This window comes from Micropterus salmoides, unplaced genomic scaffold (genome assembly GCF_014851395.1).
Source record: "Micropterus salmoides isolate LMB-PRFRI ecotype aquatic unplaced genomic scaffold, ASM1485139v1 Ms_hic_scaffold_10, whole genome shotgun sequence".
Lineage (NCBI taxonomy): Eukaryota > Metazoa > Chordata > Actinopteri > Centrarchiformes > Centrarchidae > Micropterus > Micropterus salmoides.
In genome coordinates, this window is record NW_024040041.1 from 20,914,621 (window position 1) to 20,933,118 (window position 18,498).

Below are 18,498 nucleotides of genomic sequence, written 5' to 3' on the forward strand. Positions count from 1 at the left end.
TTGTGCCTGTGCTCCTCTGCGTACCGTGTTCACTGCCAGGAGCTGGACTTGCTAATTAGGCTCCTGGATATCACAGACACGTCCCATGGTACACCATACAATATACTGCTAGTGACTCAGAAACAGAGTGCTAAAGAGACGGAGAGAACAGGGCAAGAGGATGGAGGAAGATAGAAAGTAAGAAGTGAAAGTAAGGAGTGATGCAGAGAGGCAGAAAAAGATGCAGAGACTTCTCGATAGAGAACTAGAAGGAAGGGGCGCGGAGAGAAAGTGTGTGAGAGAGAGAGAGAGAGAGAGATGACAACTGATGAGAGGGCAGGGAGAGAGCGTATGAATACTACTGTACTGGAAGAGATCAAGTCCGCCAAGAAAGGGAGACTGCCACAACACACAGAGAGGAAACTGTTATTGTGGCAGGGAAAAGAGAATAGAAACCTAAGATGGGAAGAGAAAAAAGAAGATGGAATCAAAAATAAAAAGATAGTTCGAGACAGGCAGAGCATGGCAGAAAGGTAGAGGAAGGCACTCAGAGGAGCAGCGAGGCAAACAGGGAAGAATTCCAAACAGAAAGGCTGTGTGTTTGAGTATGTGTGCAACTGTGAATTTGTCTGTGCTGCCTGCTGGAGTGTGTGTCCAGATAATTCAATCTGCTGCCCATTGACTGGCCTCCCGCTCCGTCTTCACTCCTAATTAAATCTCCATTTGTTGGCTGGATGCTATTGCTTCTAATTGTGTTGCTGTAGCATCAGCTAGGCGCACAGGCACGCCTAAACACACACACACACACACATGCACACACACAGCAAGTGGGATCCCAGACACGTCACCACGGTACATTACACCTCAATTAATCACATCAATTACACATCAATTAACCCGTGGCGATCCACTGAACACAGCTAGAATGCAGGCAGTATTTCATCTGCAGAGACCTGAGGACTTTTTCTGCAACATCAAAGCAGACGGATCATCAAAAAGAAAAACATTGTAAACAGCTTAACATGAAAATTCACATTCCTACTTCATCTTTTCCTCTGAGCATGACTATATGATTATATGATGATACTGGTATCTTAATCACCACAACATAGATACCAAGGGGTCGTATACAATGCATAGTACTGAATGGTGCAGAAACATGTTCTAGGGCCTATAAATATGAGTGGGAGCTGTGATGGACTGGCACTCACATGCAGCATGCAGATGCTGATCTATGGGCCATTTGTCTAAATGAATGTAGGGGTAGATGGAGGCTCTCCATCTCCAATCCATGTCTTTCAGGCCTGGCCTGCTTGTTTGGCTTTGGCTGTAATGGGTCGCTTCACCTTGCTGCCTAGTGTTGGAGGACACCCCCACCTGTCTTTTCACTTCTCTTTCTACCCGCTCAGTCCCTCACCTCATTCTGCCTCTACATTGCTTCTCAATCTCTCTTTGTTTTTATCATTAAGCCCTGTATTTGTCTCACCATCTGTTTCACCGTCACTCTCTCTTCCTCCTCAGTCTTTTCTAGTAGGCTCTGTTTCTTCTCCCTTTGTGTCCGAATGCTTTCTGACTCACCTATCTGATGGAGTGTAAATCGGCGGGGTGACTGTTGTCCCAGTGACAGCAGTGACGGATCAGCCTGACCTTCAGTATGGGCCGTGTTTTCATGAGGTGAGGGTATGAGTGGGGTGTTGGAAAACATCTAATTTCAAATTGTAAAGCAACAAATGAAGTCAACCCAATGCATGTGTGTATCTATCTATAAGGGAGAGGTTTCATCAGCTTTTAAGATGCTTTTAACCCCCTTCCACCAACCCCACAACCCACACCCTTTCACCAACCTATTACTAGGCTGAGGTCACTACCGTGACTGTTGCATAACCCCATCAGAGAGGCTAACCATGACCCATCTCGCACGTTAAAGGCCAATTGGAGAGGCTAAATGACAGCTCTAAATTTCCTGGATGACATGATGCACCATGATGCACCATGAGGTAGACTGGAGGTGGTCGATGGAGCAGGGAACTTATGTGTATAGTACGTGTCTCTAGGCTGACTTAGAAATGGAGAAAGTTCGAGTGAATAGCAAAGGAGTAGACCTCCAAATGTTTCAACAGGCAGGTGCTCCACTTTATCACTGCATATCAGTGATACAGTTGTACATAGTGCCAGATAGGATGTGGTTACATAGGCTCAAACACAGGTGCCTGAGGATTAAACCGAGAGCTTCCTGCTGCTGGATTGGAATAGGGGTAAGGAGGTGAGGCGCAAAATAAGCAAAAGAAAAAATACAAGACAAAAGTCGAATGTGAACACCATCTGTGTGAGTGCATGCCAGCACAATGGGCCTTGGTTTATAAAGCTGCCCCAGTGCCTGTGGTCTTTGTCTCACCGCCATTAAAATTCTGTGTATGCAGCAGGGGACCAGGCTGGAGCCATGCCACCATTCAACCTCAGCTGTCAGGTTAGAATAAGGTGTTTTTATATCTGTGGTGAATGTTCTGTGGTCGTGCAGCTTGACTGTTGGGGGCAGCTCCTCTGCACAGCAGCCACATTAAAGCCATCCTAGTCCTCCCATGCCAGTTTTTGGTCTTCCCTGGATCTGCTGACCCGTTTTGGTTGGCTTTTATCTGTGCTCATAGTGCTGCAGGATTACCTGGTCCAGAAGGACTGCCCTCTAGCTTTCTAACTGAAGTGAAAGCCTGCAGCAGGCACTGCCATGCACCTGCCAAACCCACCGCTGTCCCTTTGTTCATCACTGGAATGGGAGAGGTGACAGTTCTTCTTGGCCAGTGCTCTTCCTTTTCTTCCTCCCTCCATCCCTGTCTCTTCCACAAAAGATGTCAGCTTTACCTTGACACAGTACAGCCAGTCAGCCGCACTCCGATGGACACATGTCCTCCAGTCATTAAGTTGAGTCTGTAGTCCCTTTTTTGTATATTGTGTTTAGAGGCATGTGTGTCTGTACACATGCACTGTATGTTTGTCATGTACAGTACGCTTCTGTTGCATGAAGTCACAGTGCTCTAAAATGAGAAACACATCAACCTAATACAATAGTGACAGCAGCATACTTGTGTACAGTAAGTTGTACTGTACATACTGAATATATTAACATAGTGTTGTACTACTGTATTTGCGCACATGTAATTTACATGGGCAAAAATAGACGCTCCCACGTTGACATACACATGTACCAAAGAAATACATTTTCACAGTATTTATCTGCTCAAACAAAAACTCAAACAGAAGAAACAGAGGAACCATACTCAAAGCAACTACACACTACAAGATGTTTGCAGGTTGTATAGCGATGAGGTGATACATCACTTTGTGGCTATGTCATATTACAACTGTAATATGACAATGGTGAAACAAGGTTAACTTGTTTAGTTCCATTCATACATGGGTTACACAAAAGCATACAACTAATGCTTGCTGCACGGAGGATAATTTAGCCAATTTTGGGCCCGACTCGCCCATGTTTGATATTTACGATTCAAATTGCTCTTTAGTTGGAATGTGGAATAAACATGGACGCTACTCAGATGATGTGTTGGATTAGCATTATCAGAGTATATGAACAAAAAACATGCAGACATCTAGTTCACTCTACATGGAAAGCAAATTTACCATTATAACCATAGTACAAATTACATGTTGTACATTTCTGTATACTTCTTAATGGTCCTTGTACACTTTATTTCTCTTTTTGCCATAAAGATTTAAGCAGATAATAATATTACGACACCACTGAATGCACCACTCATCCCTCCCTTTCAAATACACAGGAGAATCTACAGTGGCCGACACGCTCTGTCGGTTCTTATACTAAATAATACGCGTGGGCCTCCTATTTCTCTTCTTTTTTTACTTCTAATAGACCAATACCACTAGCACTACTACTAATGTTACTTGTTTTTCGTCTTCATACGTATTCAAAGTAGTGACGAAATGCCCTCTGAAGAGAGAGAAACATGGCGGCGCAACATGTCGTCCGTGCAAGTGGACCCGTGGTGTATGTAGATAGAAATAGCTCATTCTAAGGTAATAAAAATATAACAATTTATTACGTAATGTCTTTATACATCACTAAAAATAAGTTATACTAAATTACATTTCTGTCAATATGTCTAAATATTACACACTAAGCCTTCAAATTGAAACTGTTTCCTAACCAGTTAAAAACTCCTTGTAGTTGCTTTAAAACACATGCAGTGTCTACCACAGAAATAAATGTATCACCTGCATTTGTCGTCAGCGGTTCACTAAAAAGGTCAAAAGCACAGTGATAAAAAGAAAGAGGAGAATTAGGGTCAGACAAGAGGTTCTCTTTTGGAAACTCATTAGATCCCAGAGCCCAGTGTGCAGCGGTTTATCAGCGGTCCTATCTTCCTTCAGCAGCAAGAACTGTTGGCAGTCAGCTGTCATTTGAGTTCTCAAAGAGAAGACAGAGTGAACATGGAGAGCAATCTTTTCTTGGGTTTAGCAGCATGAAACTGGATGTTGATTCTGCACTTTAAGAGATGTTAAACAATGACTTTTCTCTCGCGCGGGCTAGCTTTGTTTCTTTTTATCTTGTTTTGTAAAGCACTTCGTAACTGTGTTTTGAAATGCAGATAGCCAGTGTTCAGGGATTCATAATCAGGGCTCAACACAATGGCAGAAACAAATGTGAACACATGAATGGCACTAAAACAGGTAACCACGGTGGTAATTACAGTGCAATCAATTCCCCATTCCCCATTTTCACATCAGTAACTTAGTATTATGCATATTCCTTGCCTCAGACGATCAATCTGTGACTGGGTTTGGCATGTGAAGGTCTCTAATGGTGGCTTGTTGTGCACATTGCTAAGTGCACATTGCCACCAAGCCCCTGAACCAGCTGAAAGTGGCTGGGTGTTGTTCTATGTGTGGGGTTTTTTTCAGGCATAAGTGAATGTTTTGGGATTGTGTGTGTACAGTGTGTGTGCGTGTGTGTGTGTGTGTGTGTGTGTGTGTGTGTGTGTGTGTGTGTGTGTGTGTGTGTGTGTGTGTGCGTGTGTGTCAAGTGCGAATGCATTTACTAGTGGATGGAATTACAGCAAAGCCACCACTCCAGCATCTAGTGCCTGGGGATAAACAGGGATGGCTCCACAATTTGGACTCAGACAGGGATCAGTTTCAAGGGCTCGTTGGTTTTGACAGTGTTTGTTTTGAAGAAGACCATGCAAGGGAGAAAAAAGAACAGATTAGCCAGGTTGTGGAGTATTGTTGTTACCAAACGGGGAACATATAACGGCTGGTTTTGGAAAAAGAAAGCAATGAGATGGCTGTTGTTTGTTAGCTTCCTTTTATGAGTTGTGTATTTGTGGGTTATAGATAGGGGAGTAAGCTGAAGCTTTTGGATGGGTATTGTGTGCACTGGTGTGTACATGTGTGTCCTGTTATCTGTGTTGTGTGAATGCACACAGTGTACACATGACCGCTTGTGTGAAACACAGAGGTGCACAGTCATTCTTTTATTTACAGTTTCAATCAGGTTCATTTTTCTATGTCCCCTTCCCAGCTCTGTGAGGCTGCCCTCGCATTCAACCAGTTCTACCACACCATCCTCTGCATTTACCACCATAAATCTTGGGCGTGAACTTGCCTATGGATGTGAAGAGAGAGAGAGAGAGAGAGAGAGAGAGAGAGAGAGAGAGAGGCTCCAGTAATCAGCCATGAGAGTGAGTCAGCTAGTGTGGTAGACCTATAACCAGGCGTGCTCCAGGCCTTGGCGGCTTACTGCAACTATTAATACAGACTTTAATTAGCCCGCCACAAACACTGGCACAATCGGCTCAGTGTCGCCTGTGGCTGGCGAGGCAGACAGATCAATAGGTCTGATCATGCCTTTTTCATCAGCTCAAATGAAAGCACTTTGTCTCCAAGCTCAGCCCTGGACCTTGCGTATCACCTTAAAGGCTTTCTGTGGCTGCACTGGCTGTGTGCAGTGTTGCGGATGGGGCGTGTATAATCTGGCTGCATTAGGGAACTATAAAGATAAATGAAGGGAGGCACAGAGCATAACTCATCCTGTCAGAGAAGGGGGTTTAAGGCTGGGAAACTATGTGTTTTCTAAACCAGCCCCTACCACCCCCCAACACCACGGCTTCCTAGTTTCACACTCTCTTATCATCCTACTTGTTTGTGTTCATTTTTGTGTGCAATCTCTTGTGTGTATTTTTCTCCATCTGCTTTCTGCCCATTCCCCCTTCCCTCCTCTCTCTGTCTCCCCGTCTCTCTCCCCACCCTCTTTTACTGATCTAGAGGTATGGAAGTGTTCATTTACACTTCCTCTGCTGCACAAATTGCTCTTCTACCTCTTTGCCAACGCATTTTCAAATGAAATAAAAGAGCAAGCTGCTTTTGCAGTAACAACTTATTCCATGTGCTTTTTGGCAGGCTTCTCTGTTGACCTTCAAGTTCCCAATCAGTGCAGAAGAAAAATGGAAATAGCTTGTTCTGAGTCCTCATTTCCTGTGAATTGCTGGAATTGTGCTGTGTGTCTGCTCACAGGGGTTACTGAATCATTGCCTTTTTTACCAACTACCCCATCTCACTGCTTCTCTTTGTTTCTTTCTTTCCCTCTCTTTCCCTGTCTTTTCCTATGTCTTTACTGTTCATTCTCACTTTTCTCTCTTTCTTCTTTCTCTCTTTCCAGTAGATGATGTCCCACCTTATTTTAAGATGGAGCCTCCTCAGACCCAGGTTCACCTGGAGGGGAACCGCCTGGTCCTAACCTGCATGGCAGAGGGCAGCTGGCCCCTAGAATTCAAATGGATCTACAATGGTACCGAACTTACACGTTTCTCCTTGGAATACAGGTGAAGAATGCAACCTTGCCTGCCAGAGCTGATTCTATTATCTTTTTATTCATAACTGTAATTAGCTTACTTCATGAGGACATTTTAGCAGCGTTTAATTGTAAGTAATAGCTCAATTGCTCATTTTTATTTTAATGCTACACTCATTTCTATGCATTTATTCAGGACTGATTTGGCTGCATGTCTCCCTTGAGACAGAACATCTTATGTTCAGGGGATTGTCAGAATTATTCCGATTTGTTTCTGACACCGTATTCAACATTCAGAGATGGTGTGAGCAGATAACTCTTATTTTCTCGCTTGCTGTTTGTTGTAACTTTCATTGCTGTGACAAAAATCGCACAATGCATATTTTCCATCAGATTGTGCAGTGTGGGTGGGCTAATTTCCTCTGTCAGCAGTGAGATGCTGTTTCACTGACTGTGTTCTTCCGGGTACTGTTTTATTATGTACTACAACCTTACACTAAGAGCACCGAATTTGGATATACTAAGGATAAAGCTTCAACAAGGCCTTTGTGTGTGTGTGTGTGTGTGTGTGTGTGTATATGTGCTTATGTATCAGTGTGTCTATTTGTACATGAGCTGTATGCTTGTGGGCCACTGGGCCTGCATGTGTGTACACAGTTGCAGTCCACAGAGAAAGTCAGTTTCTATCTAATTCTAGCCGTGTTTTCTGTACTCGCTACTCACAGTCTGACTAGTCCCCTAGACATAGACAGACACTCGCAGGTGGCATTGTCTGATTGCTATCGCTGGCTACCCCCTCCCCACATGCACCTTCCCTCTCCTGTCTGTCTTTCTCCCTCTCTCCCCCCCCCCCCCCCCCCCCCATCTTTTTATTCTTTCCCTGTCTTTCCTCAGCATTTGGCTGAGCTCTCACGTGGCTTAGTCTCTGGGTCTGCTTTTCAGGCCAGCCCTCTGCTTGTTATTCTTCACCAGCCCTGATCAAAGAGGAGAACTGGAATCCATTTAATCAGACCCCCCCCCCCAACACACACACACACACACACACACACACACACACACACACATCACCCACACTCCAACTTCCCACCCCACCCTGAATTGCAGTGCAGGGGAAACAGGGTAGACCGGCCGGACTCTACACTCCTAAGTGGTTGTAGAAACCAATTAACAGTTCTGGGTTTATCTAGCTATCATTTCACAAAAACCATTTAACATGAATGCCCCTCAGGGGAAAGACACCGATATGGCTGCCTGGGACTAACATGTGACAGGTGCTGGTATTGATTCAACTGACTGAGGATACAGGATAACAACAGGTTTTTGTTAGTCCTGCCACTCAGAAACTCTTCTATCTTTGCTGTTTGCCCCATAGCTGGCCTAAAGATTACATTCTTCTTACAGTCTTAAGTTTGCTATACTCTCCAGCACCACAACGCACCAAATCCCACTTCAAGTGGAATGCCATTTAAGCTGTGTTTCAGGTGCCCAATGATACATCTCGATTAATTGAGCATCTTGCGTATTGGGGAATAAAAGCGCCAAGATGACAAATGTCGCTGTCTGTCATGCTGATGATGACTAATGGCACTTTGTGTTGTGTGTGCCGATTAGGTACCTGATCCCTTCGCTGGACCGGCTGCACGCCGGCCACTACCGCTGCATTGTGAGGAATCGAGTGGGCGCTATAATGCAGTGCAGTACTGAAGTGCAGGTTGCCTGTAAGTGTGGGTTTATTTCCATACATCTCCAGTTCTGACAGCTTAAGGGGAGGACACTGTTTTTGTTAAAGGCTTGTCATGCACAGTATGTGGATGAGTCACTCAGAGTAAAGGAGCTTAGTTTTTGAAGAAGGTACATGATGTGGTACTAATGACAATTCTTGCTTTTCATTTGATTTGTTGCTGGCATGCACTTCCAACAATTTCCCTAGTATTAATTCAACGTTTACTCCCCTTCTTTTTTATCCCTTCTTATGCTCTTTATGACTGCTAGATATGGGTGGTTTTGTGGAGGGTGAAAGGTCTCAAACTGTATCCCAGGGTGAGGGTGCTCTCATCCACGCCCCGCAGATACACAGCTTCCCCAGGCCACAGATCACCTGGTTCAGAGATGGCCGTAAGATTCCCTCCAGCAGCCGAATGTAAGTCAACCTTCACCTTCAGTTTGTTTAGTTTTAGCAGAGCGTGTGTGCATGTGACTTGTGTTTTTCTGTGCATGTCTGAACAAGTGCTCTCATATATGAGTTGCTGGTGAATGTTGAGTTGCTGAAGCAGAATATCTTTCACTTCAGAGAACTCCAAGAAGTTCAATACTGCTCACAGATTTTCTACAATCCCCCACACACCATGAATGAAGTTGAGCAGAGTAGTTGATGAACGAATGTTGGCGCAGGCCCTGTGTTCATCATTGAATCCCCTCTCAGTGATAAAGCGGGTTATTATATCGCCCCTATTGACTTTGCAGGCAGAATGATTGAAAGGTAGAGACAGAGCAGGCAGCAGGGGAACCAATTAGACAAAATTGGACAAAAGGCCTCCATTGATGATATGTTTGACTGACAGCCCTCACCCCTGGGTGGATTTGTGTGTATGGGTGTGTGTGTGTGTGTGTGTGTGTGTGTGTGTGTGTGTGTGTGTGTGTGCATATGTGCATATGTGCATGTGGTAACAATCTGTGTGAGGGTGTAAGTTGAAAGTGTGGGAGTTCTGTGGGTGACTGTATATCTGAAAAGGCTATGCTTCGAGTGTGAGTGTTTTTGTCTGTTCAGATATGCAATTTTCCCGAAGAGATACTGTGCAGGTAATCACCTGAGATTAATTTTGCCACTCAGACAAATAGAGGTAGACAGTCCACACAAATCCTCAGAAATCACCTCCTCATCTATTATTCAGCAGTGAGCTCTGCCATGTTGTAACTGACATGCAGACGTTTACCCTGAGTTGCGTGCTCTCGCTTGAAGAACGGATTGGTGCATGCACGCTCTGGCTACAGGGCTCCAACAACGCAGTACAAGCACTGAAGGAAATTGAAAGAAAAACCTCAACCCCTTCCATGTGTTTCGACCAATTCCAGAGCTGGTTACTATGCAGCTGACTCTTATCAGAAGTGAAGCGGTGAAGCTTTTCTCTGTGACAATGAGAGGCACTGACAGGACACTCTGCATTTAACGCTTGTTTGCTCGCTTTGTGTCAGGCCACATTGATATTCACAGGCGTGTGTGTATATTGGTGTTTATGTGTTTGCATGTAAGTGTCTGTTGACTCAGTTAGAACCACGTCTCCTAATTGTCCAGGAGTGTGTCTGTTTATCCTGCACTGATCAGGCAGATGCTGGCAGATACGAAGAGCCTAATCTTGCCGCGTGCTTAACGTCAGCTCTCATTTAATGGGCCCTTCTCAAACGTTTTAGACCATCAGCCACACTAACATTCAGCCATTCAAAAGAAATAGCTTGGTATTTTTCAAGCCAGTTGCTATTGCGTAGGTTTTACACTTATTCATCCTGTTTAATTGTATCCTACATAGCTTTTCATAAGTTCTGTTAATGCAGTTAATGTGGGACAAATCAAAAATCCATTTTAAGCACAAAAGACACTCCACAGATCAGGCAAGCTGAAATTACATGATACAACACATTATAGTGAGTGAGTGGTTACAGCATTTAAAGAAATATTGGGGTGTTTCTGTGAAAATTAAAAAGTATATTTCTAAATTAGGGACTTTATGTACTTAAGCTTTCAGCATTTGTCTGTTGCCATTATTCAGCACTATATACTGGAGCAAGTTGCACAGAGATGGACTCTGACTGTGGCTCACATCTTACAACTATACTACAAATACGCAACAACAGCTACATTCATGAGTTGTACAAAAGCTACTGTAGGACCTATTAATTTATCTGGATATATTAAGAATCTTTTCCAACCAAAGAAAACGTGGCCGACTGGGCAAAACTCAGACTGGCCTACAGAGTCCAAGAGACAAGACCAGCCTAACTTATCTTAAGCCACCTGGGAACATACAGCAATTGAAATAAAGGTACGCTTTGTATACCCACATACTGACTTTCTGCAGGAACGGTGTGTATAAAATAACAAGATAAATTATGAACTATCTCTTTAAGGCACTGGTACCTTGTAGATAGACATGCTCATAAAACTTGTTTTATATGCTTCATTTCAGACATAATGTGTGTGTGTGTGTGTGTGTGTGTGTGTGTTGTGTATCAGTTTACCCTCAGGATTTATTGACTGTGAGAAACAAGCACTCACCAGCCTAATGATATGAGTGTATATGTGTGCTTGTTAATGTGTGTATGTGTTTGGTGTGTGTTTGGGGACATATTTTGGAATGCCGAAGTCAGAGGCAAATTGGTTACTTGATTTAGCTACATTCGGCACTACCTAAAGTTCTTTTTGTCTTTATTAGGGTAAAGTTGAGTGTAAGTGAGTGTCATGGGAATGAATGTAAGGCAATGCAGTGTCCTTAAAAGCTTAACAAATGTGTGCATGTGTGTGTTTGTGTGTGCATGAATATTCATCCAGTGCAATCACCCTGGACAACACGTTGGTCATCTTGTCCACTGTGGCCCCTGATGCGGGACGCTACTACGCCCAGGCAGTCAATGACAAGAATGGGGAGAACAAAACCAGTCAGCCCATCACACTCACAGTGGAGAGTAAGTACACATGAAGACACACACACTCATTCAAGTGCACATGCAACCACACACATTTAAGCAACAGACTCCCTCGCCCACTGAGTGAAAGACACTCGTCGCTGGCAGATTGTCAGCATATTGCATTAACAGGTTGTTGCAGATGAATGTAGTTTAAAATAAAATAAAAAGTTTTATTTGTCATATTATTTTTCAGCTCAACACTTGAACACACATATTTATTCAACATAGCAGCTACACAACAGGTGGCTCAGGCAGATGCTAGAAGCAGAGATTGCGCCCTCTACTGGTTCATCGTATCACTCCATTCTGCCGTTTCTTCTTCTCTCTGTCCAACAGACATAATCATACACATTACCTTCACCCAAATAGTTGTCCTCTTGTTCTGCCATCCTCCTCTAACCTCTGGCTTGAGCAGTGAATTACGGTCATAAGATGCCTTTTAGGTGGAGCTCCAGCAGCACCTGTCTGACTGACTGGATGTGCAAGCTCATAAAGTGGACCTTCGGTTTTATCGCTCCTCACAAAAAGCAGATTTATGAAAATGACACTGAGCGAACCGGGGAGTGATTAAACATACACACACCCACACAAACACTCACACATCAGATTAGAAGGTCGGCCTCACTTATGAACAACATGTTCACAACTTAAGGTTTGGCATTGGTCACGCTAGTATGGCTACATGTCAAATCATGCTTTGCCGAACCTGACGCATCCCTATCCTCCCACCTCTGTCACCTTTTTCCATCTAAACAAAATCAGTCTGTCTCTGTTTAGTACAACTAGCCAGTTAAAGGACTCCCTTAATATATTTCTAACTAGCGGGCCCCTAAGATAATATTTATGATTTTATTTTATACCACAACCTTTGTTAAAAGATATCACACTCATAGGATTTGTCTTATTTATCTGATAGAAGTTTTGACTATTGTATGATGATTTTAAATATCTCGCTCCAGCATCTGCTCATCATATTATTAATACAAACAGTTTATAATTCAGCACTCAATAGGCATGACACAGCAATCTGTGGGGACCAGATATCACTGAATATCACTGAATCTGGCCTTGTGGATCATACAACCGTATTTTGCATCTGAAAGTCAATGAGTTTTTTACAGCTGCATTTGTTCATTTTAGCAATTCTGTGGAGAAAAGACAGAAAAATATGCAGTAGAGGGAGCGTGTTGATCCAAAGGGAGCATACAAATGAGAGAGAGCCAAGTCTAGTAAAAAGCAATCTGACATTGGCTAGTACTCCAATTGGACAGACATTTTGCGTTTTTGTTTTATTCTTTAGAGTGTGAAATTCACTACAGTTGACTTAGGTTTACATTTGTCTTTGAACATGGACAGATGTAAACAATGTGGTGACATTAGTAGCAGGAATTTGCTATGCAGGTCACCATGTTGTTTACTTTTCCCTTTTAATTAGAAGATTACACACTTGAGGTATTCTCAACACTGAGAGTTTATGAACTGAACGACATTAATTAATGTCTGCCAAGGAACGAGTCCTTTCTACTGGAAAATAAAATGAGTTATTTGACAACTCAAATGGATTCCCAGTTGTCACTGTGTCCCTGGCAAATAGACAACAGCGAAATATTATGAAATTTTAGCTTAACTTAACAAACTTGTTTCAATATTATATTTACACAAAAGGTTTGATAAACCTTAAATAGATAGAAAGTTTAATATCTGCACTCTGTTTGCAGGGGACAATTTTACACAGGAGCTGCATCAACAATTGACTGCATCAACAATTCCAATCAATGGACCATTCATAGATTATTTATATATTATGTGCTGTTTGTACACCTACCAATTAGTGATCTTAATAACCAGTTTGCTTACTCTTGATGTCTTACTCTTCTTGCTAGAGGATGAATGTTAGCATTGATAGAATTCTTCATCTGCCCTCTCCATCAATCACTTCTTCTTCTCCTCCTCCTCTCCTCTCTCTACATCTACTTCTTTTCCACATAGACCATAAGACCCACAACAATCAAATTTTTCTCATAATCTCACATCTTTAATGAGGCAACAAAAATTTACATCAATCAGCCAAATGCATGTAATCTAACATTTTAGCCAAGAAATTCTGATCCAAGTGATTTGGATTTTTCCTCATAAATCCCTTGGACCTAGGCAAATCATTGCAACATGTTTTATTTCTTCTTTTTCAATTTTTTGACTCATCTGACGACTGGACAGAAAGCTGTTCTTCATGGATTGATTGGTCTTCACTATGCTAATTGATACTAATGTCAATAATGCCCTCAAGATTATGCTTGTACCACCATAATGAAATGGATTAATCGGGAGGTCTAGTAGAATTCAAAAACCTTTCAGCTGCACAATTTGTCTATTACTTATCCATCAATGGGTAAATCCTCTGCCTTTAAATATGCCTTTTAGACACACACACACACACACACACACACACACACTCACATCTCTTTAAAAGGACAAATTTTGCCTCTACATTCAGATTTCTCGTTTCTAAACCCAATTTAGGTTTTTGTCTACAAAACATGATAATGCATTTTAGGGTCAGGGTCCACCACTTACCTGGTTTATACTTTTAAATACAATAAGCATCTTATTTGTCTACTGTGAACATTTGTACTCTAGGCCATGCTTTACAGTGATTTTAAAACTTCAACCTCAGCCTTATGCAGCGTAGTTCATTCAGAATATATCATGTGGGCGCCCCACAAACAAATTGAATTTCACATTGTAAATTGTATTTTAACAACTTATTCAATATGCTGTGTTAAACTGGGATTGTAAAATTGTGAAATCATGATTTTAAACTCTACAACTGAAAAGCTGGAGACTGGAATGAAGCAATCAAAAGGGAAGCAGTGCCAAATAGCAATAGCCCATCAGGAGGGCTGCTCTTACATTCAGGCTGTGTTTGTAGAGGAAACTTTGTCATTACACTGAGATTCCACAAAAATGTGCCTTGAATGGGTCTGATTTCCAATGAGATGGCACAAAATAACAATAATCATTAAATAAACTTGATGACGGACCCTGTTAACTTGGGGTAGCCTTGAAAAGAAGTATGGAAATGCACATTGGCACATACAAACACACTTGCATGTATGTATACAGTCTCTGCACACAATACACCGTAAACGTGCAATCACTCACATACATACATATAAACACATAAAGAGCGCACAGCCCCATACCCATACTCCTGGGAGGTTGGGGGGAAAATGAGATCAGATTCAGAGAAAGATCACTGATTGAGGGCAGTGAATCGATGGTTGGCTGGAGGCTCTGTGAAACCCGTGAGTGATGGTGCTGCATTTAATCGCCTTTTGTGTTTGTCTCAATTATGCTACATAATGGCTTCTAACACCTGGTCTAACACCGTGCTCAGGAAACACTGTGTGCTCTAGAAAAAGGATCTAAAGTAAAGACAGAGGTGTTAATAGTTGGGTGATAGCATGCTGGCAACTTGCTGGTGAAAGTGACAGATTGTCAGTCTCTACGTAAGGATCAAATCATGCTCAGTCGGCTATAATAGGTAGAAGCCCAGGCTTAATCTGAGGTCTGCATGTTGAATAGATTTTTTCAAATGTTTATATCCACCTCTATGCATTTCTGTGTGTCTGATAGATGTGGGAGGTCCTGCAGACCCCATCGCCCCCTCTATCATCATCCCCCCCAAGAACACCAGTGTAACCATGGGGAGAAACGAGGCTATCATGGAGTGTGTTGCCAATGCGAGGTAAATTTCAACACATGGATAATGAGGAAAATGCAAATGCACATGGAGGAACATGCACACATTATCAAAACACCTCCACCTTCTCTCGCCTCCACATCTGATATTTTGTGATTTAAATGAATTTTGAAATCTTTTGTTTGAACATGATACAAACGTATTTTGTACATCTTTCATTTTGTACCTCTCCTCCATTCTTCCCTTTGATTCAAGGCTTCACTCTGTTCTCCCTACCTCACGCAATCCCAGGCCTGAATTCAGACTATTATCTCCAATTCAAAGACTTAATCAGAATGACAGATGTATCCCATTGCTCCCTCAATGCTCCATAACCTTGAAACAGAATATGAATCTGTATTAAAAACCACATTCCCTATCTCTTGCGCTCTTTTTCCCCTTTTCATCTTTTTCTACACCAGACCCCTTGTCAAAATGAGTATTACTTGGAGGAAAGACGGGGTACTGGTCAACACGGGGATCCGAGATTTCGGCCGTAGAGTGGTCATCAGTTCGCCTGCAGTCAGTGACAGTGGCTACTACGAGTGTGAGGCATCACTCCGCAGTAGCAGTGTCCCCTCAGTCACTGCCGGGGCCTTCCTGCATGTTCTCGGTAAATAACCCTCAGTTTACATTTTAACCTCGCACAGAGCAGCTGAACCTAAATTATCCGAATATTGAACCAATGTGTCATTTTAGTTGAGTTGATGTTTCCTAGAGTGGCACTGCTAGTTCACCAGAGAAGGGCAGAGATAAAAAAAACAAAAAAACAAAGATGATTTGTGAGTTGTCTTGAAAGGCTTTAACGTTTAATTCTTTTTCTTCTTCGAAACAGAGTATCCTCTGTTTGTCAAAGAGCCGCTAAGTCACATCAGTGCAGAGATGGAGAAGGTGGTGGATATCCCCTGTCAGGCACGAGGTTAGTGGTGTTTGTTTATCTCTGTACTGTTGCGTGTGTGAAAGAGCAAAGAAGTACCAGAACAAGAACAAAAAGAACAAAAGGGTTACAGTGACAAGGGAAAAAATAAATCCTCTCCTTTCTCTGCAGGCACACCGCAGCCAGACATAGTGTGGTATAAAGACGCTGTGCCCATCAGCCCGGTAAAGATCCCCAGGTACAGGGTGTTGGTAGGAGGTAGTCTACAGATCAACGGTCTCCTGCCAGATGACACAGGGATGTTTCAGTGCTTTGCCCGCAATCCCGCAGGAGAGATCCAGACAAACACCTATCTAGCTGTTACTAGTACGTCCCCTTGAACATTTTTCAAAGCTATCTGCATGTCTGCTGCTTAATTCTGCTCATCCTCCCCTCTCTCTTCCCTCTTTTTTATTCTTAAATCCGCTCCTCTGTTCTCGTTTCTAATCCTCTTTTCTCCCTCTCTCTGGCTTTCCTCCTACACCCATCTATCTGTATATCTCTTTGCATTGACAGATTTGTCGGGCAATTATTTGCTATTTTTGAAACAAAGTATGTGCAGGAGAAGCAGAGAAACGGAGGCGCCTTGTCAGATTCTCAGAGCTGTCCCTGAGAATGAGACCTGACAGCCGGCCCTTTTGTCAAGTCTATTAAGCTCTCAGCTGCCGTCTGCTTTATTAGGGAGAAAGCTGTTTATGTCTCTCATTATCACCTCTGTCTCACCTGATTTTGTTTGTATGTGTGCATGTGTGTTTCTGTGTGTGTGGCTGAACCCCTTCCCTGTCAGGTATCGCTCCTAACATCACTGCTGGCCCCTCTGACAGCGCCGTTATTGACAGCATGTCAGTCATTCTTCATTGTGAGACCTCAGGAGCCCCACGGCCAGCCATCACCTGGCAGAAAGGTACGTGGGTCAACAGCATTCAAGTCCTGCATTTGGGCTTGTCGAAGTTATGCAAGAGTTACAGAAAGGATTCAGACTATGCATTTTCTCCAAACAAGCTTCTTTACTTTTGCTGCACTGCTTTCACTCCTGTTTGTTTTCCCTGACATTTCTCCAATACCCTAATCTCTCTTTCTCTTTTTTCCCCCTTTTTCCCCTGTCCTCTATCCCATACCATCAATCATTTCTGCCCTTCCCTGCAGGTGAACGTGTCTTGGCCAGTGGCTCTGTCCAGCTGCCCAGGTTCACCCTGCTGGAGTCGGGCAGCCTGCTAATCAGTCCATCCCACCTGTCTGATGCTGGTACCTACACCTGCATGGCCAGTAACTCCAGGGGCATTGATGAAGCTTCAGCCGACCTAGTGGTCTGGGGTAAGCATAACAGAAAGTGAATACTCTGTACACACCATTCATATTGCTTGCATTGTCTGTGAACCCGTGTCTTCACTTCATCCAGCGCATGTAGAAAATACGGTAACACTTTCTATGAAGGTCATCACTATAATGACTTATGCATATATTTATAACACGATATAATGCATCCATAAGACATTATAACAATTGTTATAATCACTTACAAACATGCATTAGGCGCTATAGCAAAGTTCATAACGTATTATGACCTATTGGTTTAATATTTTATAACTAAGAGTAATACCAGTTTATATCAATGTGCGGCAAGAATCTCCGACCATGTTCTATAACACATTATAACCATCAACTCTGCCTCGTTATAAATACACTTTAGTCACCATTTACAATTAGTGATATAAAATGGAATAATAGCTTATAGTAATGTTTAAAGTTATATAGCATGTCTTTGTTTGCTTTAAGTAAAGTGTTAAAATATCTATCCCTATATAATATATTACAGGTGGACATAATACCATGTGAACTAATTTTAAGACCTTATTACACGTAATTGCTTGCTTTAAGTAAAGTGACACACATTTTGCGCAGGAAAACAACTTTTATTTATGTTTCTTCAATTTATGAACAATCTGTATGGATTTTGAACATTTTGCAGTATAGCACAAAAACACAACTTAATTACATCAAGAAAACTCATTGTCAGGGTGGTGAGAGATCACTCAAGAGAAGACCTGTTGCCGACCAACATCATGTAACGTTAAGGCGAGGCTCAGATGTAATCACAGATGAATGGCGAGCCTATGGACAGGCCCTAACAGATGCAGTGGACGATTAAAGACAACCACTTCACAAAACGTAGCCTATAAAAAAGACATTTTAAAGTAATTGAATGGGCATACTGTTTGGGCAGTAGGAATGAGAATCTCTTGGCACCTCACGATTCGATTTGATTAAAATTCAGATGGTGATGATCCATCTTGTGTAAATTCTGGATAATTACTAAACATTTCGTTTACACATTAAAATCCTAAAGAAATGTCTCCT

General features: G+C 42.5%; 1 protein-coding gene across 5 annotated transcripts in view; it reads left to right on the forward strand.

Moving 5' to 3' along the window:
* Positions 1-18,498, forward strand: part of LOC119890675 (protein sidekick-2-like) — an 85,464-nt gene that overhangs the window by 41,143 nt on the left and 25,823 nt on the right. For 4 of the 5 annotated variants that reach the window (XM_038702043.1, XM_038702056.1, XM_038702065.1 and 1 more), the window contains exons 2-11: positions 6,671-6,833; positions 8,414-8,520; positions 8,795-8,942; positions 11,346-11,479; positions 15,119-15,230; positions 15,647-15,837; positions 16,060-16,143; positions 16,273-16,467; positions 16,928-17,044; positions 17,287-17,454. In XM_038702043.1, the coding sequence (XP_038557971.1) occupies positions 6,671-6,833; positions 8,414-8,520; positions 8,795-8,942; positions 11,346-11,479; positions 15,119-15,230; positions 15,647-15,837; positions 16,060-16,143; positions 16,273-16,467; positions 16,928-17,044; positions 17,287-17,454 (1,419 nt within the window). The remainder of the gene's footprint in view (positions 1-6,670; positions 6,834-8,413; positions 8,521-8,794; positions 8,943-11,345; positions 11,480-15,118; positions 15,231-15,646; positions 15,838-16,059; positions 16,144-16,272; positions 16,468-16,927; positions 17,045-17,286; positions 17,455-18,498) is intronic. The other variant, XM_038702050.1, reaches the window with a different exon arrangement.